This window comes from Simochromis diagramma, unplaced genomic scaffold (genome assembly GCF_900408965.1).
Source record: "Simochromis diagramma unplaced genomic scaffold, fSimDia1.1 OVJJ01000596.1, whole genome shotgun sequence".
NCBI classification, from domain to species: Eukaryota; Metazoa; Chordata; class Actinopteri; order Cichliformes; family Cichlidae; genus Simochromis; species Simochromis diagramma.
This window is the reverse complement of record NW_024387245.1, coordinates 19,719,279-19,742,473: the sequence shown is the minus strand read 5'-3', so window position 1 is coordinate 19,742,473 and position 23,195 is coordinate 19,719,279. Positions and strand designations below refer to the sequence as shown.

Genomic DNA, 23,195 nt, shown 5'->3' with positions numbered 1-23,195 from the left:
ATGACACACTAACAAGCAAGTGACGGCTGTTGTTTTGTGGAAACGTGGGGAAATATGGGTCTTAATCTTCTGGCTGTAATGGTAGGGACTTTGTTTTGTATGCAGCTCAAGAAGGATCTTATCCTTAAGCAGAGTGACATTTACTTTCAGCTAACCAAACAACTGGAGAGACAAAAAAGTCAGGATTCCAGAGCGGCAGGTGGAATTGAGTTTACTGTGAAAGTGTGAGTATAAATCACAAATACAGTGACATAGAAATGTAACAAAAAGAGAAATAGCAGAGAGAAACTCAAGGATGATGTCTTTCTGAGGACTGCATGCCTGAAATTTTGAGAGGAAGGGGAAAATACCAACAGTTAGCCTTTCTTCAGATAGTCCGTATTTATATGCTTACATAAATCTTAACAGCAAAAAAATAGAATCATAAAAAGATAGTTCACAATCAATAGTTTCTAGATAGGGTATTATGAAAAAGCTGTAGTATATCTCAGGAAAAGGAGTAAAGGACCAAGGAGTGGACTGTTGCCAAAGTAAATGTATAAAAAGAAATGTTATGCAACTCAAATCTTTAGATATAGGTCCAAAGAAATCTTTGGAGATTGGTCCAAAGATTTATGGGTGACACATGGGGCCATACGTATGCTATGGCTAAGGAGCTAGAGCAGGTTGTCAGCTAATCGAAAGGTTAGGTTTGATCCCTTGCTCCTCCAACCTGCATGTTGAAGAATTTGTGGGCTGGATGACAAACCCTGATCTGTCCCCAATGCAACCATGTGAGTGTTAGATTAAAAGTGTACGAATGGGTGAATGAGGGTTTTAGTACGATATACAGTGATGTGAAAAAGTATTTGCTCTCTTCCTGATTCCATTTTTGTTTTGTATTTTTGTCATGGTTAAATGTGACAAATTTCAATATTAGACAAAATAACACAAGTCAAGACCAAATGCAGTTTCTAAGTGAAGGTATTTATTATTAAGGGGGAAGATAATTCAAACGTACACGGCCCTGCATGAAAAAATTAAATGGTAAAATGGTAAATGGTCTGTATTTGTATAGCGCTAACACAATCATCCACCCATTCACACACACATTCACACACTGGTGATGGCAAGCTACAAATTACAAATTTGTAAATTACTGCCCACATAAACAATAATAACTGGTTGGGCCATACTTAGCAGCAACAACTGCAATCAAGTGTTTGCTATAACTAGCAATGAGTCTGTTGCAGCCCTGTGGAGGAATTTTGGTCCTCTCATCTTTGCAGAATAGGGTTTTTCTATCTTAAACCGCCTTTTTAAGGTAATACCACAGCATCTCAACCGGATTTAGGTCAGGACTTTGACTAAGCCACTCCAAAGTCTTCCTTTTTTCCCCTTAAGTCATTCAGAGGTGGGTTTCCTCGTGTGTTTTGGATCATTGTCCTGTGGTAGAACCCAAGTCCGCGTCATGACAGGTCATGAACAGATTACCCACAATTTTGGTAAATTGTGGTAAATTGATGCTTCCATTTTCTTCCAGGTCCTGAAACAGCAAAACAGCCCAAGACCATCACACTAGCACCATCATATTTTACTGTTAGTATGATGTTCCAAACACTTTTTCACATCCTTAAAATAAACACCTTCATTTACAAACTGCATTTTGTTTCAGTTGTGTTATTTTCTTCTAATATTTAAATTTGTTTGATGATGTTTAACAACTAAGTGGGACAAGCATACAAAAAAATAGGAATGGGGAAACACTTTTTCACACCACTGTAATTACCAATCCATTTACATTACAGTGATCACTTACAGGAAAGGGCTATTTATGCATTACTTTTGTAGTTTGCATGCAGCTAATTCACGGATTTACCTTGGAATCATTTGCAAAGGTATGCCCATTATAACCATATTTTTACTTACACTACAATTTGGAGAAAAACCTTTTAGCTCTGACTCGTCAGGGTATGGGCAGGACATCTGGTTCTCAGATTTTTAGTAACCTTTGTGTTTCATGATGGGGTCTCCATAGGTCAAGCTTGTTCTGATGACGATCCATCAAGAAAATTGAGCTCTGGGGAAGTTTTTGGGAAGAATTGAAGGCTTCAAGCCCTTTGAGTCGTGTTGTCCAATACACTGCTGAGCATGTTTTGTTGTGTTGTGTGGTGGGGAGTGACAGCTAACATCAGTTTGTGCTGACTGCTCAAATAGAAAAGCAGTATATAAGAACCAGTCCATGTTACATGCTACGTCCATATGATCTTCTGCAGTCTTGATGTGGGTGGCATGAATACCAGGAACCAAGGTTTCCAAGCAAAACATTGTACACTAAAAAGTAGGGGTGCAACGATATTCGTATCGATATTGAACCGTTCGATACAGTGCTTTCGGTTTGGTACGCATATGTATCGAACAATACAACATTTGTAATTTATTTTATCAACTTTCCTTCTGACGATGCTGTCTGTGTTGAGCGCTCAGTGAATCTGCGTTCGACTACTCCGCCTAGGCTGCACTGTCTAGCGCAGATCCACTGAGCGCTCAACACAGACAGCATAGTCAGAAGGAAGAGCGCAGGGCAAGCTAGCAAGACAGAAGTTAAGCTCTCCTTGCAAGATGGACCTCCCCCACTCTCATTCAGATCTGGCGTTTGGAATTATTTTGGTTTTCATGTGACGTATGACCCTGAAGGTAAGCGAGTCATGGACTAAAGTAAAACAGTATGTTGGATGTGCCACGCAATGCTCAATTACATGGGTGGGAACTAGTGTGTTAGCGCAGTTAGCTCGTTAACATGTTTGCCGTCTAGCCCCATGCACGGGGCGATCGGCGGTAGCTCGTTAACGGAGATTTGCCGTGTTGTGGCGTTAAGGTCATTTCAACGAGATTAACCTGAAAGCACTAGTGGGAACACAACGAATATGACTGCACATTTACACCGACATCATCCTAGTGCAAAGACAAAAACAACAAGCATGCTACTAACTTTAGCCGAGTCATTTAGACAGCTGTTAGCACATGATTCTCCTTATGCTGCTGAGAATATAGCCCAGAAGAAGCGGATAGTATAGCTTTTATTTTGGAAAGAGACATTTCTCTGTAATAAACTCTCTTTTCCAAAGATGAGTAATTCCTCAATCAGATACAGGGCTCGCAAAATCGCTAGCCCGACGTCCTGGGGCTAGCGATTTTTTTCAGACGGGCTACCAAAATCTATCTCTGCCCTGCCCGTCGGGCTATTGTAGGAAGGAAAATATATGTCAATGCTTTTGCATTCTTTCAGAAATGTAGCTGGGTAATTATGTCATTGGCATCGGTGAGCCACTGTCAATATGTGACATATTGAAGTCGCGTTTGAATTTGCGCTTGTTTTTTTGCTTTCACTTTGCAATCGTGCGAACTGTGTATAGAGAGCAACAGCACTGATCTGTGAGTGATGATAATTTGTGCACCAATTCCTCTGACATCGTCTTATTAATCGTTAGCTTACTATGCAAACATGACAAGTGAAATCTCCCGCAGCAAGCTTAAACATGTGAGAGGTTGATCGCGCAGAGAATCGCTGAGCTTATGTGAGTCCGTGTGTAAAAGCAGCACGATATATATTTTAGTTCTGCTGAGCCAAATAAGACAGGTCGGGGTGAAGAAGTGACAGTGCACTAAAGGTGCCTAAGTAATACCCTTTATCTTTCAGTCATTTTAATCTTGTGTTTTTTTTTTATAGATCACAAAAAACACCTTGACTTGCTTCACCTTTTAAATTGCTACTTATTTAATAACGTATTCTCTTTTTACAACAATATTTCAATAATTATAACGCACCAACATAATAGCTAGTTTCAACACTTTAGCTGAGAAGGCTCTTTACTTTTATGGAGGTGGAATATCGAATGAAGGACTTTCTAAGTGCTGGTGCACTTTCTGTGTGGAGTTTACATGTTCTCTCTGTGCCTGAGTGGGCTTTCACTGATTTCCTCCCACAGTCCAAAGACATCCATATTAGGGTGATTCTAAATTGTCTGTAGGTTTGTATTTAAGTGGTAATTGTAGTCTGTCTGTGCGTACTGGCAGCCTGCAATACAACATGTCTATCTAGCAGACAATCATTGTCTTTCATGTTAACTGTTTATGCAGAGCCACTGCATTGTACTGTCCACTACATTTTTTACTCCGTAATACTGAGACACTTTGTGGCCATCTGATATCTGCTGCTCATTTATTTATTTTGACTGTATTTAGTAAATCATTTTTGCTCACTTTTATTGTGAATTTTAGCTATTTTACTTAATAAATCCACTTTCTCCTTCTTTTGGTTGATCCCTTTGGGGGTCATCACAGATCATCTGCCTCCATTTTACCCTATCTCTAACAGCCTTTTCTGTCACACTAAGTTCTGTATATCCTCCTTCACAATATCTTCTCTTGTACTCCTGCCTGGGAGCTTCATATTTCATATTGTTTGGCCAGTATATCCACTATCCCTCCTCTGCACATGTCCAAACCATCTGAGCCTCATCTGTCTAACTTTGTCTCTAAATATCACCTAAGCTATCTCTTTGATATGGTCATTTCTAATCCTGTTCATCCTGGTCACTCTCAACAAAAATAACCATCACTAGAAATACACTGAGTGAATTTATGAAGCCAGCTTTTAAAATAGTTTTTTAAAATACTGATGCATTGTATTTTATTATTTTCATTTATATTTTTACATATTGACCACCTTTAATTATCTTTTAGCATAACATTCTGTTGGATTTTATTAAGAATTTTGCATTTGGGCCACCTTCATTTTTTAAAATTTATTTTATGTGATTAATTGAGCTCATTTCTTTCTTGCATTTTATTTTTTCCACTTTATTGAAAAATTTGTTTTGCTTTGTATTTCTTAGATATGTATTCATTTTGCCTTATTAAAGGTATTTTGTTTTAGGTTATGTTTAATGTCATGCTGACATTGCTCTTTGCTCATATGCTTTTAGTGCTATTTTTTGTTTTGTTTTTTTTCTGTTCCTTTCTTTTCTCATTTCTTTTCATATTTCTCACCGTGTTCATTATCTAATAGTTTGCGTGTTGTTTAAATTAACTGATTAGAAAGTTAAAACGAGACATTTGTGTGCGCATGCGCCATGACGAAACCAAAAATAAGGAAGTTGATGTAGTTTTTAATAGGTGTAAACAATGCTGTGTTTGTGGCGCTGCTGAGAGCATTCCGAGCTACATGGACACAAGTGTGCTGTTTGTACATACCTCAGATAATGGTGAGAGAAGGAAACGCGCATTATGTGTTCGCGACTGTCTGTTAATGTTTGCTAGCTTTTGATAGCACAACTTCTAAATGGCTAATGTTCTAGCTAATTAGGTAACCAAAGTTCGCTAGCATTAATGCGCACTGGTACACAGTAAAATAATGGCTACGGTAAGTCAGGGTTTGTGAATTTAAGTGGTGCTAGCAACTCGGCTTTATGTCGTATTATCGTAGTTCAGTGAATAAGGGAAGCCAATATTGCACACACTCCTACCGTCGTATTAGTTACATATGTGTATATTATATTTCCTTTAATTTCTCACAGTGTTTTTTTAAATCATTACCCAAATTACTAAAGTTATTTTTTCTTCATTTAAAAAATAAGTGAAGAAAAAAAAGTCATCAAGATAAGTCCCCCCGAAAATAATTTTGTGATTCACTACGACATTATTGACATAACCCTGAGCTTTCCTGATCACAAATGGCTCTGTGTCGACTCGATGTGACAGCTGTCAGCAAAATAACAAGATGTTTCTGATTGCTCCCGTATACTGTGTTGATATACCGTCCACAGTTTTTATTTACTGACTTAGTCTTCCTTTTTGGGATCCAAATTAAACACAACACAGGCCTTAAGAGAGATCAGATCACAGGAGTACTCAGATTTCTCTGAGTTCTTCTGGGGTAGGTCAGTGCTGCTGTATTTCTTTTGGTTTTTATATTTTCTTTATTTTCTTGAATGGATGCTGCGTCATGTGAAGCAGAATAATCGGTTAAATTGTTTTCATTAACACTGACTTGCTTATTCGCGATGCATACGAGAAACTGTGTGTGGAATAAAAGCAGTGACCCTCACAAAATTTTCTTGAGTTGAGTTGTTATCTGCAAAATCTCTCTTCTATAATAAATACTTTAAATCAAGCTATTCCATGACCTTGCCTGATTTGAATGTTAACCGGTTTATCTGAGGAAGTTATCTGTTCACTGTTTACATGTTCAAGCAGAAGTGGAAATGAAAAGAGCAGATGAGTGTATCCCGGTCACTGGCCTCTCTGTCTTTTTACTGGGATTGCCATTTCAGCGGCATTTCATGGTTCCTATAAAACGTATCTGTGTTGAGAGCATGTATAAGTTTGACGACTGTGATGGATGTTGAGTAATCTTTTCTATTTCTAAATGCTTTGGGCAGTTTTATAAATCAATGAGCAGAATCCTTTTTTTTTTTTTTCCCTATCAATGTTGAGCTTTAGTTGTCAGGTTGTTTTTCTCTGGATAGATCAAAAATAGACGGCTCTCCTTCAGCTCACGACACCGAACAAGATAAATGTAGCCATCTTGGATGATTACCTGTCTGTGCTTTTCTCTCCAAACAGCTTCTATGCCATAATGATGACAACTAGAAGCAACATGCTCACTGCTGGAATATCTAACAATAAGGTCAAATACTCACGGCTGGCTGCTGATGATGATGGTTACATAGACTTACAGGTGAGAGACTTTGTAGATTGATGACAGAATGTTACTAAAACATTTCTCCACCACCAGCAGTGATTTGTTATGAATCGTTAAGTAATGATTCTGTGTAAAAGCTGAGGCCCTCTGTAATTAAAACGACTTTGCAAAAGTTTTAGGCATGATAAATGAAGCTGCTTTCAACAGTAATATCATGAGTAGGTCATACATAGTTAACTTACAAACAAAGTGGAGTAAACATGGAAGAAAAATAATCAAATTACTGGGTAGTGTGATCACTGTTTGCATTTAAAAGAGTGCCAGTTCTCTTTGTTATATTGGCATTATTTCTAAATTACTTGCCAGGTAGGTTGTTCCAAGTATCTTGGAAAATGTTCACAGTACTTTGGATTTAGGCAATCCCAGCATCTTTCCATGTAATCTTAGGCTGAATTCATGATTTTGAGATTAGTACTATACAGAGGAGCTTTCCAATTGTCATGGGGCAAGAGATATTTCTTGTTGCTAAACATGGAAGCAAGCTGATCCGGAGATGGGGAAATTCTAATTGCATTAAAGTAGATTAGATTGAGTAGCTGCCTCATGAAATCATATGATATCAATATATTCTGATGTACAAAATTGAAAAGTAACTATATTTTTCCACAATTTCACTTTTCACAGTTCAAGAAACCCCCTCCAAAGATCCCATACAAGGCGATTGCACTGGCAATATTCCTGTTTCTGATTGGCTCTTTACTAATTATCTTTGGGGCCCTTCTTCTGGCAGAAATCATACCAGTTGAGGTGAGTTTGGTTAGTGTGTTTAATATCTGTTCAAAAAAAATTTACATTGATGGAGCCTTTACACCAAAAATAATTTTACTGTAAAGAAATGAAGGACTTTGTCCTTAAACAGAAATGATGTGTGAATTCACAGAAAATGTCATATTGTGCACTTTGTGAAAAAAAGAAACGTTGAATAAAAAAAATAGATACTAAAAATTGAAAAATAAAAGTGTATTTGTTACTTGCTCTGGTGAAATGCTATAGGTTATATATTTTGTTATTAAGAAGAGTAAAACTTATGAAAATACAGTTTCAAAGTTTAAGCCTTTAAAATTATCCGCATTTTCCAAAGCATTCCTGTGGGGCAGATTGGACCCTCTGGTGGGCTTTTCCTGGCCCATGGGCCATACACTGACTTTTCAGTGAAACATGTCTACAGCCTTTAGGTTGAAAAACAATTTCCTTGTCTGCTGCCAAAAAAAACGGTTAGTGTTTACCAAGTCATTTTCTTTTGTTCCTCTTTTCTGAAATCCAACGGTAAGGCTTGTGTCAGGAATACAAGCCCTCAGAAATTCATTTGTGAAGGAACTCCTTCTGTCTGAGCCGCTCCTGTCTTCTTCTGTTTAAAACGTATTTAGAGCTACAGATGGGTGACAAATCAAAGGGAAAACAAAGGTAAATGTTTAGTTTCCAAGACTTGGATTATGTCTCATCCTGGACTAACTACTATTTCTAATGGGGATTGTGATTAAATGTTCTTTTTAGTCTAGGACTATGCTCAAAATGATTATGAAGCAGGCTGAAAGTTAGGTTTTTCACTGCCACATGCTGCCAGAGCAGCTTCAGTGTGCTGTTATGTTATCACTGATATAACAACGCTATGCCTTATTTAGCATGTACAACAAAGACACAAGCCAAACATTTGTGAGAGCGCGAGCAGTGTGTCGGCCTGTGATAAAAGGGTACTAGTTCAGTAGTATTAGCTATAAGAGATCAGACCTTCAGATAAGCACAATACTTTACAAATATGCAAGAAAACTGTTCCTGCTAAATGTGGAAACAACAAGCTTGTTTCACCATTTCAGGAAAAAATGCAGTCGAGTGCAACCAGGCTATGAAAGCACGTGAGGAGGTGATGTGCAATCCAAAATTAAACAAATGACTCACCTGGCCATCACTGGAGCAATTAACTGCACTCATATGACTGGAAGAGTAATCACAATACAACACGACAGATAATAAAACTGAAAGATATTTTATATGTGACAACAATATACAGTTCCTTACAGAGTTGGACTGACAATCTGGTGTTATCTATACTTTTGTTGTTAAAATGTTATGTCTCAAACAAGTACTGAATGCTTTTTATATTTTTAGTAGTGTGTCACACAAACAGTAAATATTGTCAAAAAAATTAAGAAGTCTTTGGGGGTGCTATGATTCATTTTGAGGTATACTTTTACCTCAAATTTCCAGGGAAAACTTTGCCAAAGCTACTTTTGTGATTACATTTGATTCATGCTGTGTCACTATTGTTGCAAAATAATGCTGCTGCTCCTGCTGGCACCTTGTGGCAAAAGATTCACACTTCAAATTAGGCAGTCTGTCAACATTGACCGGAACTCATTGGAAAAGAAGGCTGGAATATTCCCTTTACTTTGTGTTCACTAATAAATGTTGCTGCCTGCGAGCTGCAATCACAGATACAATGTTCAGTACTTCTTCTATATCAAAAAAATGTAATTATTGCATAATTTCCATTGTGATATATTGTGTGTAATTGTAAGACTATGTTGCCCACCCCAAGGTGGAATGCAAGTCAAATAGATATTGTCCTATTTGGGACTTTGATTAGTGTGGTGGGCACCGCTGTCTAACACAAGTTCACAGTTTCTCAGAGGAATTCATTAAACCATGAATCGACCCCTTGTTCCCTGTGGATGGGGGGCTTTGTTATACTTAAAGATGAGAGCAGGATAGAAATGTTTCTTCAAAGAATAACCATGATTACTGAGACCAGCTTTGTATCGATTTTTTGCGTGGAAATGCTAGAGAAATGCAACCGCATACCCTCGCTGTAAGGGTCAAATCATCACCTCTCTCTGCATGTTACTTTATGTTCGTGTTTCTTCTGCAGCTTCCCTAAGATTTATGTATCCAGAAAATGTTTTCTATATCATTTGAAGGGCATCATCTATTATGCATTTCGGTGTTTGAAGAATAGTTTGTAGCAGTTTTGGAAACATGTGTTTCCTTTCTTACTGACAGTTGAAAAACTACCCCATTCTCATTTGAAGGTGGAGTTAGCTTTGTTTACCTGCTTAGTTGAACGATAACAGGGTGTGCTTGCCAAGATATGAAACTCATTAATGAGCATCTTAAATCCACACATAATCTGAAATGAATCAAAACTTAAAATGACAAGTTAGGATTTAATTGGGACCCACGTGCCACAGTATTTCTGTCTGTTTCTATGTTGTCTTTGGACAGAGCAAGAATCACTATTTGCCTGTTGTTTGTTTTTTTTTTTTTTTTATATAGCTGCTGTCTGTATTTATATGCTTAGCATACAGCCATTTGTGTGATATTATTCTAAAGATGTAACTCTGACAAAAGAGAACAAATAGTCTTAAACCACTCCTCATTTCTTTGTGTTTTGAGGGCAAAATGGGAAATGAGTATAGCGATTTATGGAAACGTACAGTATATAGGGCAGAAACAGTTGGTAGAATTGTATTGAGCTTGTAAGTCATTGTTTGGTATGACCACCTTTATTCTTCAACACAGCCCAAACCCTCTGAGGCAAGCTTTCTTGCAATTTCTTTAAGTAGTCTTCAGGAACAGTTCTTTAAGGACATTCAGAGCTCTTCTTTGGATGATTTGCTGCCTTTTGTTCCATTCTCTGTCAAGATGATCCCACACTGCAATGTTGAGTTGCAGGCTTTTGGGAGGCCAGTCAATGACTTTCAGTGTTACATTATGTGTTTTTCTGCCTCAGCCTTTTCTTCCTGTTTCCCTTCCTCAAGAATGGCTTCTTGACAGCTACCCTTGTACAGAGACCATTTCTGATGAAGCTTTGGTGAACAGGTGATGGATCAACTGAAAGGCCAGATGCATCTCTCAGACCATGTGCCAGGTCTTTGCTGGACCCCCCCCCCCGTATTTCTTAAGGACATAACGTTCAGAGACCGATCATCTGTTGTAGATGTTTTTGTCAGGCCTGTGCTGCTTTTGTCCTCCTTCTTGTCTAGTTTCTTCAAATGCCTTTAAGCACACACTGCATAGCATGTGGAGATACCCCAAGTTATTGGCTAGCTCTTTGGGAATAATATAAAATACTATTATACACTTTTAAAATGTGTTATCTTTGATATTTTTTTGACTCATATGAAGTAAGTTGCTAGGTGCTAGTAACAAAGGACCTAAAGATACAGTTTGACTGGTTGTTTACGAAGTTGTCTGTTATGTGTAGCCTTTCCATTCCTTGAGTTAGATGTTATCTGCCTGACTACTTGTTAACAGAAATATCTCAAATATCTAATCAACTCAGTATATCTAAAGCAACTCAGTGCACTTAGCCTTCAACTTAGAGAATGGTCCACAACAGAGAGCATATCCAGTGAGCATCAGCTGATAAATTTGCAGCAACTGTGTGATGCTGGCATTGTCAGTATGGACCAAAATCTCTAGAAGTGTTCTAGAGACTAGACCAGAGACTCCTGTACCTTGATGAATCCATGCCAAAAATAGATAAGACAGTTCTGAAGGCATAAAGGGTTCCAGCCTGATTTGCTGACAAGAATAAGTAAACAAGACGGTCAACAGGGGCGATTTTAGCCCATTTTGGGGGTGCTGAAGCACCCCCAAAATGGGTACAAGGTCAGGAAGAACCAGGTAAAAAAACAGACAGGGAATAGTGACAGGCAAGACAGAAACTGTTAAACTGCTTGAGAGAGTTGATCACCAAAAAGTGATAGGCAGATTTGCCAACCTCAAGGTGAGGCGACATAGTTTAAAATAAAATAAAAAATCTGCAGAGCAGTAAAGAAAGATCTTTTCATACATTGTATACATTGTACCATAGGCAAAGTTGCCTCCATTTTTATAATTTTATTTATCAATATTTTGTAATAATAATAATAATAATAATACATTTTATTTAAATAGCGCCTTTCAAAGCACCCAAGGACACTGTACAACAGATAAAAACTGGAAATATACACAATGATAAAAATAGAAGATAAAAGTTAAAACATACAGAAAAGAATATTTTGTACATTTCAAGGACTCTATTTTTGGAGTTTATTTTTATATATCTGTATTATATTATACATACACATTAAAAGTGAATCTCTGTCCACAAAATGCACTCGGTTAACTTCTTACTCACTATGATCATCATTCATCATTTTCCCCTAGTAATTAAGGTTAGGATATGTATTTTTTTTTTTATTCCAATCCATTCTTCATTTGCAGCATTTAAATAACCTTTATCTGATTTGATGGTTTTGTTACAGACTTTTCAAAAAAGTGTTTTGCTTTTCTTTCTCAAATGTGGGGATTAAATTGTTTTAAAATATACAAAGCAGTGATGTCATGTGGCACAGAGAGACTTGATGAATTTAAGAATCTTATGATTTAATAAAGAAATTTGCAGACTTACTCAGAGATGGTAAAATTATGATGACTGATAACGGAGACGAAGACAACAGACGATGAGGACAGGGAGGAACAGGGGTTTAAATGCACCAAGGAGACAGTCAGAGGGAACTTGGGACAACTGGAGACATTTAAGGATGCAGGAACTGACAGACATGGGGAAGACGTCTCATCGTGACGAGTAAAGTTTATCTTGCCTGGCTGGGCAGCTCTCTGGGTGCTCAGCACCCCCAAAGCTCTGATCCTAGAATCGCCCCTGACGGTCAATCTGCCAGATATTCTTGTTATACATGACTGTTTTTGGTACTATAAAGACACTTCTGTCTGCACTAATAAAGCACTGTTGGTATTACCCAGCCCTACTTTTGACACACAGTTGGAGAGCCAACAAAAAATCCAAAGTTTCATCCTGAGCAGCAATTAAAACACCCCTGCTGCTGTTACTCTTGTTCTTAAATAGCTATAATTGAACAGCTGTCCTGAGATTTTATAGTCCTGCTGTCAGATTTGTGCTATGCTCTTGCTTTTACTGGTCTCAGTGCTTTTATGTGTTTCTGAATATAACTAATGATTTTGATATTTTATAGCTTGGAGTTTAAACTTCAGTGGAACCCCTGCTTTGGGGTTTTTGCTTCCTAAATTCATGACACCACACAGGAGATAACTCAGCCTGCACATATTCGCATTATCAGTGGGAGGGTAATGTGAATATTTTTTAACCTACTCTGCAGATGGTATTTGCAGAAAATTTGATCTGACGTGAAGGCAGCATCAGAGTATATGAGTCTGTTGTACTTGCCAGTTATCCCACACAAGTTAAAATAGCATATCTAATACTAGGAGATTATCCAAGGTTCAAGCGATAGATACTACAGCAATAGAAATCAGACAGGTTTGTTTGCAAGAGGCTGCATGGGTTTGGGGCTAAAATAATGTTTGATCTTTTTCTCTGTGTTTGTGTGTGTGTGTGTATTAGATAACAGTTGTTTTACAACTGGAACCATGTCAAGGGCTTCAGTGAACATTGTGTTGGGAACCTTTGACTCAGCCTAGTTAACCATTGTAGTGGCAAAAACAAAGAAATTAACCAAGGGAAAAGAGGTTGAAGGAACACAGCCAATTTAGGCATTAAATTCCTATTTCTTTATTTTTGAAGAGTCAAGGGTCAGTTCACCCAAATTAATGCAAAGGGACTGAAATGAAAGATCTTTTTTTCACTTCCTGATCTTCTGGGACTTTTGTATTCTTTGCCTGTTCTTCCTTAATGAATGGAGCTTGCTCACTTCTCATGGTGGTGGCTCAGTTATCATGTGGCCTAAATATAGGGCCACTGTCATGCCAACTGAGCCATCTCGTTTGGCAGGTGAGGAGAAGTCGCCTGCTGACATCCATCAGAAAAGGTGCTGTATGTGGACACTTTACAAGACACAGATAAATAGAACATTTCAGAAGCTTAATACAGACAAATGATCGACATTACCGCAGCCCAGTGCAGCTCCCTGTCTTTAAAAAAAAAAGAAGGAAAAAAAACTGGTTGAGGGTTACAGTGACTCTGAGCACAAGACTGCCATCTGGTGGTCAAATTAAACAAATTAAACACATCTCTTTGGTGTTGATGGCCTTTGCCTCCTGGTTGTTAGATGCCATGCATATGAAATGACTTATCATTTACATGAAATCTGATGTCAGACTATGAAGTCATTATGGCTGCATGCCTCATCAGCGTAGAGTGTGTTCATGTAGTGCTGACAGGCAGTGTTGAGGTAAGTATGTTAAAGCGTGATGGAGAACATTAGTCTTTAATGACTTCCTCTTGCATTCTACTACTAAATGCAATATTTGGTATTCAGTATGTATGAAGTCTATCTAAACTTGGTTACAGAATGTAATAACGTGAGCATTAACGAGTATTTATTTAGGTAACTAACTGAAATGGTGTGTAAATTCCTTCTGATTACCAGATTTTCTTTATTTTTTTCTTGATGTTTTTAGCATCCCGACCGCACTATTCCTGTCATCATCATAGGGATACTCGTTTTTCTTCCGGGATTTTACCATTTGAGAATCGCCTACTATGCTGCAAAGGGTTACCGGGGTTACTCCTATGATGACATCCCAGACTTTGGCGACTGAACCAAATACCATCCAATCATCCCCTATTTTTCCTCACTGTGTATCTTGGTGCCTGCTGTTTTCTGACTGAATGTATGTATCAAAGAGTAAAACCATATAATTTTAGGATAGATATCTGTATTTGTCTGGGTGGGCTTACTGAAAGATTTATGGTGTGTGTGTTTGTTTTGTTTTTTTTCTCCTAACTTTCTTCCTAAAATGTGGCTTGTGTGTTCACATATCTGCCAAAGCTTTACAGAAGTTAGAGACTTTACATATATATGCAGCTTTATTAATATTAAAACACTCAGTGACTGGTGGATATCAGTCCATCTGCTTACCTGAAACAGCACATCAATGTTTTTGCTGTTACGCACCTCACTACATACATTAAGAAATGATCAGTGAGTATAGATTTTGACAGATGCCTTTAATTTACTATTCCTAGAGTGCACGACTGAGAATCGGTGTGATTATTGTATAGTACTTTAATGATGTACAAATAGGCATCTTGTATTTTGAATTTGTGGCTTCATAATGTGTTACATCGTGAAAGACGATGGGAACTTGCATGTCTCCTTAAGATTGTATTTGCATTGCTATCAAGATTTATTACTTTAATGATGTTAAGTATATTTTTTAACCAAAAAGTATCACTTCCCTTATAAAGTATTGCCTTTTGTCTACATTTGCTTGGTTTTGAATATTTACCAAAATGTTATTTTGCATACACTTGCTGGAGTTAAAAATATTAACAACAATAAAAATGAGACTCCAAATCTACAAAAAAGTTTGATGTTTTTTTTTTTTTCATCCTTTGTGATGGGTACAGCTGGATTACATCCTCTGCAAAGTTTTTTTTTTTTTTTTGATATGCTTTTGATGTCAGACTGCATGAATCAAAACTTGAGTGTTTAGCAAAGAATCATAACTCACTTTAATAAATAATATGTGTTAACATGTGTCTATATCAAAAAGCGAAAGACAGGGATCAAAAAAGCAATTTTAGGAAAAACTTTCACTAAGTTTAAAAAAACCCAAACATCTGTCCTTTGTCTAACAAGTACATCTGTTCTCCCCGTTTGGCCACCAACATCAGGTAAAGGACACCCTCTTGTGGTTACCGCTAAGCTGGATGCCATCAAGGGATTAAGGGCTAAAAAAAAATCTCCTTTCATCCTCTGCCTGCACAAACAAACACAGTTATTAAATCAGCATTGGCTCAAACATCCAGGGGCTTATAGGACTGTGGTCTGTCAGTTTACTTTGTTTTGCTTTGAGCCATTTGAACATAACAAGGAAACAGGAGCAAGCAGCGGAGGGAGGAAGGAAAGAAGGGAGGGGGGAGGTTGGACTCGGGCAGGAAGAGCACAGTACGTCGATCCCTCGCTGTCACCTGTAAGTGAAATGAACACCTGTTGCCGGTGGGCTTTTAAAAGGAAAACGCTCAAATTTCAGGTAGTTTGCAACGCTACAAAGGAATAAGGCCCGTTTTTAGTTTTTCAGCCACTGACCCGGTGTCTACAAACTCGGGCACAAGTTGGACTAATACTCGAGAAGGATGTGTTTTTAAAAGCAAAATCTGCCAGCGGCTGAAACGGAGCTACAGGTAAGATAAGTAAGAAAAAATAGAAGATGTTAATGATTTTGAAAGTGTGTCTGACTTCCAGCAGCTTTAAAAGGATGAGAAATTAATGCTCGGAGCTCAAACTGTGGAGTGCCAAGTTCCCTCTCAATCCTCTGAACTGTGGCATGCATTTAAACGTCAGTAATGAAGTTTCTAGGGGGGGGGGATTTTCATTCTAATGCGCAATATGAAACTGACAAACTCAGGAACAGCCATTTGCCATGAGTAATTTAAACGTCCCAATGCAAACTTAAGTCTGTTTTCTATTGTTTACATTATTTATTTGTATGTTGTTTTTCCTTTATGGCTGTTGCTTTAATTGAGAATGACAACCTTTAGATTATTAAAGAATTTGGAGTCACGTTATTAGAGAAAAACAGGGCTAAGATATTGGCTGTTAGAGCGTGAGTAGATAAACACGGTACATTCACAAGGAGGGGATTTTATGCCGCATATGGATACAACTTTCACAAGCAGCAGTGCAATATGTAGAGCCAGAACTAGCATATAAGAGCTCATATTTTTCTGCTATTGTCTTTGTATTGAACCCACCGTCTATCTTTATTTCACCACTTATGGAAGAAATGGTCTCATAACTTTCCGAGACAAGCATCATTTAATGGTTTGAAATTCTATTCTTGGTTTGAATTGAGGTTGCTGATGTGCCAGATGGGTGCAGTTTCCCGTGATATATTATTTTCCATAAAGTTTATATCATCAGAGGGAGCAGAGTGGCAATTAATTCAGCAGGACTTGGTGGTACCTGAATTGTACATATGCAATAAACACTTCAGATCTGACACCTAAAGTGGGTTGAAGTAGATCATTATCTACAAAACTATTTCATTCCCAGTGGGTTATTTTTAGCTTCTGCGTTCCAGTGAGCCCAGTACTGATACTGGAGAAAAACCGACAACAGTGTAAATAAAAAAAGTCATTCTTTAGGTTGAATAACATACAAAACATCTATGCAAGGTGGTTTCTTCAGTGTAATACACCTGTGGAAACCATCAACTGCTCAGTGTTTGAAATTCTAGTTAAAAGTGCAATGCACCACAATACAGTGGCCCTTTAAAAAAGGAAAACGTAATGTATTAGTGTATCCCTTTACAACACAGACAGCTGGGACTACATGAACAAAAATCTAATCTACTATGTGTTTATGCATTTAAATTTTGTAAATACAATAGTGTTATGATTCAAATGTTGCTAAGTCATGATTGGTCCCTTATTATCACCTGTTAACAAACTCAGCCCCTCCCACTTTAAACCACAGAGAAGAGCAAAGGCAGACAGAAAGAAAGGAAACGTACAAGCCCCTACCTACTATGGTGAAATACCCAAAACGTGTGTAACTTTGGATGAAAATTGTGTACAATGTTTAGGATAAAGCTGAATTTAAAAAGAAAAAAGAAAGTGTTTCAGGAATTTAAAGCAGAGCTGTTGTGATCATTTCCAACTTGATATTTTTATTCTTGACTCTGCTGAGTTTCTTTGCACGATTCTTGCTTCAAAGTACTAATTCACTGTGGGAAACAAGCAGTTTCAGTTCCTCTCCCTTTAAGGCCACTCTCCCTTAAAGCAAACAGTAGATTTTGAACAGAAGCATTTAGAGCAGTCTGAATCCTTAGATTTGGACTCACAATCATTTGTACATATGCTCACCTCATTTGAAACATTTGGCCTTGTATATTATGAGCAAACACTGCCCTAATGTTTGAATTTCATCTGATTTTAAACCTTGAGTTGAATGAAAGCAATGCTTTCATGTCTCTTTTTTTAGACATGAAGACCTTAACTTGACACCAATGATTTAGACTTTCATGCAGAGTTTATCCCTTTCATTTGGAATGACAACAGCCTCTCCAAGCCCAAAGATTAAACACTTTGTCATAAAATCTTTTCCCTAACAACCACAGAGCTTTGAATGATTTCAGCAGTGGCCAGTCACGTTGCACGAGCTTTGGAGAAAGGTGCATTTGACAGTGCAGAGCAGCAGACAGACAGCAGATGATACCTTGTGTTATTTGATTCAGATGTCAAGACTCTGTGGTTATCAACAAAACACAGACAGTAGCATGCATAACAGCAGAGAAATGACAAATACTTGTTCAAAATTGGACCATTAGTTTACAAAGAACTGCATTATCTGAAATGTTTGGTAGCACTGTTAATATAGATGGTAGTTGACAGTGAATTTGGATTTATAACAATTTATTTATGGCTTGAAAGACAACATTTATGACTTCAGCTTAACCTGGAACTTGCGGCTCTTGATTTGGGACTCAGCTCTGTAACCTTTAGATGATGGATTAAATGAAGTAAAGATTGTGGCATTCACCTGGATTCACAGAACGGCTTCTGAGCAGAGAGATGCAATACCCGCACTGCAAAAAAAAAAAAAAAACTCTTTATTTTTCCCGTTTTCTCTCTCATTTCGAATGCCCTATTTTCGCTTAAGTGCACATCAAACCAAGCTACACAGAGAGGTTCCTATTGTGATGGAAAGTGTGTGTTTGACTTTGAAAATGGGCTTTTTCTAACCCATGTGCAAGCCATGAAAAAATACAATGTAGACTTACAGGGTGGGTTAGAGCAGGTTGATTGCCAATGCGCAGTATTTATGAACTCTGAGAGGGAGCTGACAGTCAGCACTCATGACATGACAGCTCACATTTGCAAAATTGTCAGTAATGAGATCAGCACATGGTCTTGAGATGGGTCCACAAGTCATGGGAGCTTCCTGTGGTGCCTGGCACCAGTGGATTGGCCGGAGTTCCCTAGGGCTTTTGTTGTCTGGCCACATCTGTGCTTAAGCCATGGGACCTTTGGGGCTAGTGGAGGGCACTGCTACCTGGGAAGCTGCGGAGACAAGGGTGTGTGGTTGGCTTGCATTAATGTTTTGCTGCATGCTACGTGTCAAAGAAGTATCCATGTGAATGCCAGTGCACAGGAATACCACTGCAGAATATTGCACTGTAACAAGATGATGTCATTTTAATGTTGTGGCTGATTTGTGTATATGCAAACTCAGTAGGAAGCCAGAACTGTGGGACTTCAAAAACTTACTTATTTTAGATCAAATGTTAAAAAGTACTTTTAACGTAAATCCGAACTCTTTTGGGAATAATTAAAGTTATATAGCTTTTTTAAAAGTTGTGTGAATACTATATATTTTTTTCAACTAGTTTGAGACCAAACAACGCAAAGTACTAAAAAAGAAATACTCTAGATAGTTGGAAAATTTCGAGTCAGCGTTTCTTATTTCAGCTCACAAGTCTTTAAGGAGGGAAGTAAAAAATCTGGTTTTATAGTAGTCCACTACAAAGCAGGACCATCGGTTGACATTTTTGGCTTTTTAGTTTATTAAGCTAAGCTGCTATTGAATTGATGACTTTGGCAAAGTATGACTTTTCCTGTTCTGCCACCATCAGGTTATCATAGTAGTACAGTACTTTGGTATAGGGGATGGCGTGTATGTATGTATGTATATATATATATATATATATATACACACATACATACATATTAGGGGTGCAACGATACACAAAATTCACGGTTCAGTTTGGTTCGATACTTTGGTGTCACGGTTCGATATTTTTTCGATACAAAAAAAATGTTCATGCTTTTTTAATTTGTCATTTATTAAAATCACAAATAAATATTTTAACTCAAAAGTGCAGTTTTTAAATTTAAACAACAAATGCTGAAGTAATAAAAAAATAAATCTATCTGATCGAGAAATCACTCATCTTTGGAAAAGAGAGTTTATTACAGAGAAATGGCTCTTTCCAAAATAAAAGCTAAACTATACGCTTCTTCTGGGCTATATTCTCAGCAGCATATTAAACATATCAGGTCCCCATAAGGAGAATCATGTGCTAACGGTTGTCTAAATGACTCGGGTAAAGTTTGTAGCCTGCGTGCTTGTTGTTTTTGTCTGCTTCCACTTGTCTTTGCACTAGGATGATGTCGGAGTAAATGTGCAGTCATATTCGTTGTGTTCCCACTAGTGCTGTCAGCGTTAATCTGAAATGACGTTAAGGCCACAACACGGCAAATCTCCGTTAACGAGCTACCGTGGATTGCCCAGTGCATGGGGCTGGACGGCCAACACGTTAACGAGCTAACTGCGCTAATGCAGTAATTCCCACCCATGTAATTGAGCATTGCGTGGCACATCCGACATACTGTTTTACTTTTGTCCATGACGCGCTTACCTTCAGGGTCATACTTCACATGAAGACCAAAATAGTTCCAAAGGCCAGGGGTCCGTTCTTCGTACCTCGCTAAGTAAGTTAGCTGGATTTGAGTGTTGACGATTTCGCGTGATCTTGGATCATTCGGTTCTCCGAAGCTCATTCGGGACTTGCTGTCATAGCAACAGATCCGTAAGCGTAAACCTGCTCGGGAGCAGGCTTACTTTATGTAAACAAGATTAGATCGCGGCCACTCAGGTATGTCCGCTTCATGTATACGAAAGCAACAGCGATATTTTACCACTGTTTTACCATAAATAAATATCATCAATGTAACTAAAGATAATGCAGTACTTGATCCTTTTATTGATTTCATAGAGATACATACAGGTCATTTCCTAAAAAAAGGGACATGTACTACTAATCATTCTATTTCATGTATTTGATTATTTCAGATGTAATTCATATTTCAGAGTAGTAATTGTAAATTACTTCGTGTAATCAAGATGAGAGACCACGGCTATAAAAGCGAAGGTGGATTTGGGAAGTCTGTCGCAGCCATGTCCTGTCCGTATACGCGAGCCACCCATTGCGGAAGGTGCAAGATTGATAAGGAGAGTTTTCAGAACTCAGCGTATATTGTGGGATAGACAGGATCCTTTAGCTCAGCGCGACAGTGTGCTCATAGAGAGATATCGATATTCCCGTGAGGGTATTATTTACTTAACCAACTTGTTGACGAGGGGGTGCAGGACCACCACCTGTCTTTTTTTGCTCTGCCCTTTTCTTGGTTGCTGTTATAAACAAACAAACAGATTATTTCAGGGTCTCTTTCCAAGACACTAAAAGCAATATAAGTGATAAATATTACCATTCTGTGGAATATTCTTATATTTCACTTTTACTTGTTCCCATGTTCTAGTGGGTCCTGTTGTGGCTCTAATGTGAAAGAGGATGTAAAGTAATATACTATAATATAATATAATATAGTGTAATATAATAAATTTACCCTACCGCCTACTGGTGTTGGCCAGAGGGGCCGATGGCGCGATATGGCAGCCTGGCTTCTGTCAGTCTGCCCCAGGGCAGCTGTGGCTACAACCGTAGCTGCTTCCACCAGTGTGTGAATGTGAGAGTGAATGAATAGTGGTATTGTAAAGCGCTTTGGGTGCCTTGAAAAGCGCTATATAAATCCAATCCATTATTATTATTATTATTAAATTACTTACGAGTTTAATTTGTCAGCAACTTTCTGCCAGCCCTCGCTCCTTGCTTTTGCAGCCTTTGCAGTGTTCCCTTGCGTTTTAATTAAACTCTGAAACTCCTGAAATCCCTCAATCAAGAGTTCTTGCTCTGCTGCCGAAAAATACCGAGCGCGCTCCTTCGACATTTTCGCCGACCAATCAAAGGGTTGCCGATCAATGTTTCTACTATCGATGCGTAGCCCCTGTTAAGCCACCCAGTGATCTCACATTACTTCATCCAGCTATACTAATCGTCAACAACAGGTGTGTTCGGAGAACCGGAATAGCGAGCTCAAAGTTAGCGCGATGATTTGATCTTGGATGTGTCATTTGATCTTGGATGTAGTAAGCGAGGTACGAAGAACGGACCCCTGATCTGAATGAGGGTGGGGGAGGTTCAATTTGCCATGTTGCAACGAGCTTAGCTTCTGTCTTGCTAGCTTGTGCTGCGCTCAGTGAATCTGCGCTCGACAGTGAAGCCTAGGCGGAGTAGTCGAACGCAGATCCACTGAGCTCTCAACACAGACAGCATCGTCAGAAGAAAAGTTGATAAAATAAATTAAAATTTTAGTATTGTTCGATACATATGCGTACCGAACCGAAAGTACTGTATCGACCGGTTCAATATCAATACCAGTATTGTATATATATATATATATATATATATATATATATATATATATATACACTCAACAAAAATATAAACGCAACACCTTTGTTACTGCTCCCAATCCCCATGGGATGGACGTAGAGACCCAAAATTCATTCCAGATACACAATATAACCATCCCTCCCAAACAGTGGTCACAAATCAGTCCAAATGTGTGGTAGTGGGCACATCTGCTATATTGAGATAATCCATCCCACCTCACAGGTGTGCCACATCAGGATGCTGATCTGACATCATGAGTAGTGCACAGGTGTACCTCAGACTGCCCACAACAAAAGGCCACCCTGGAATGTGCAGTTTTGTCTCACAGCAAAATGCCACAGATGCCACAAGCAATGAGGGAGCGTGCAATTGGCATGCTGACAGCAGGAATGTCAACCAGATCTGTCGCCCGTGCATTGAATGTTCATTTCTCAACCATAAGCCGTCTCCACAGGCGTTTCAGAGAATATGGCAGCACATCCAACCGGCCTCACAACCGCAGACCTCGTGTAACCACACCAGCCCAGGACCTCCACATCCAGCAGGTTCACCTCCAAGATCGTCTGAGACCAGCCACCCAGACAGCTGCTGGAACAATTGGTTTGCACAACCAAACAATTTCTGCACAAACTGTCAGAAACCGTCTCAGGGACGCTCAACTGCATGCCCGTCGTCCTCATCGGGGTCTTGACCTGACTCCAGCTCGTCGCCGTAACAGACTTGTGTGGGCAAATGCTCACATTCGATGGCGTCTGGCACGTTGGAGAGGTGTGCGCTTCACGGATGAATCATGGTTCACATTGTTCAGGGCAGATGGCAGCTGAGAATGTCCCAGTTCTTGCATGGCCAGCATACTCACCGGACATGTCACCCATTGAGCATGTTCGGGATCTGCTTGACCGGCGTATACGACAGCGTGTACCAGTTCCCACGAATATCCAACAACCTCGCACAGCCATTGAAGTGGAGTGGACCAACATTCCACAGGCCACAATTGACAATCTGATAGACTCCATACGACGATGTGTTGCACTGCATGAGGCAAATGGTGGTCACACCAGATACTGACCGGTTCTGGGTCCCCAGACCCCCAATAGCGCAAAAAACTGCATATTCCAGGGTGGCCTTTTGTTGTGGGCAGTCTGAGGTACACCTGTGCACTACTCATGATGTCAGATCAGCATCCTGATGTGGCACACCTGTGAGGTGGGATGGATTATCTCAATAT

The 23,195-nt window shown here is 38.8% G+C and overlaps 2 protein-coding genes across 3 annotated transcripts in view; both read left to right on the top strand.

Moving 5' to 3' along the window:
* The first annotated feature begins 5,113 nt into the window (after positions 1–5,113).
* tmem230a (transmembrane protein 230a) lies at positions 5,114–14,935 on the top strand. 2 transcript variants are annotated; one of them, XM_040000210.1, is made up of 4 exons: positions 5,114–5,246; positions 6,607–6,721; positions 7,370–7,492; positions 14,126–14,925. In XM_040000210.1, the coding sequence occupies exons 2-4, from the start codon at positions 6,620–6,622 to the stop codon at positions 14,264–14,266; spliced, it is 366 nt and encodes a 121-aa protein (XP_039856144.1). In that variant the 5' UTR covers positions 5,114–5,246; positions 6,607–6,619; the 3' UTR covers positions 14,267–14,925. The 2 variants fall into 2 exon arrangements, with proteins under 2 accessions (XP_039856144.1, XP_039856146.1); XM_040000212.1 differs by lacking the exon at positions 5,114–5,246 and adding an exon at positions 5,282–5,404 and having other exon boundaries at positions 14,126–14,935.
* A 146-nt stretch (positions 14,936–15,081) lies between these two features.
* The window catches only part of igsf9a (immunoglobulin superfamily, member 9a), a 65,586-nt gene continuing 57,472 nt past the window's right edge, over positions 15,082–23,195 (top strand). The window contains exon 1 of the mRNA XM_040000209.1: positions 15,082–15,854. The gene's annotated coding sequence lies outside the window, so the exon portion shown is untranslated. The remainder of the gene's footprint in view (positions 15,855–23,195) is intronic.

Excerpts from the sequence above, each read along its gene's own strand:
- tmem230a (XM_040000212.1), top strand. The coding sequence starts at position 6,620 with ATGATGACAACTAGAAGCAACATGCTCACTGCTGGAATATCTAACAAT. Across the intron at positions 6,722-7,369 it reads ATGGTTACATAGACTTACAG|TTCAAGAAACCCCCTCCAAA; the intron begins GTGAGAGACTTT and ends CACTTTTCACAG. Across the intron at positions 7,493-14,125 it reads CAGAAATCATACCAGTTGAG|CATCCCGACCGCACTATTCC; the intron begins GTGAGTTTGGTT and ends TGATGTTTTTAG.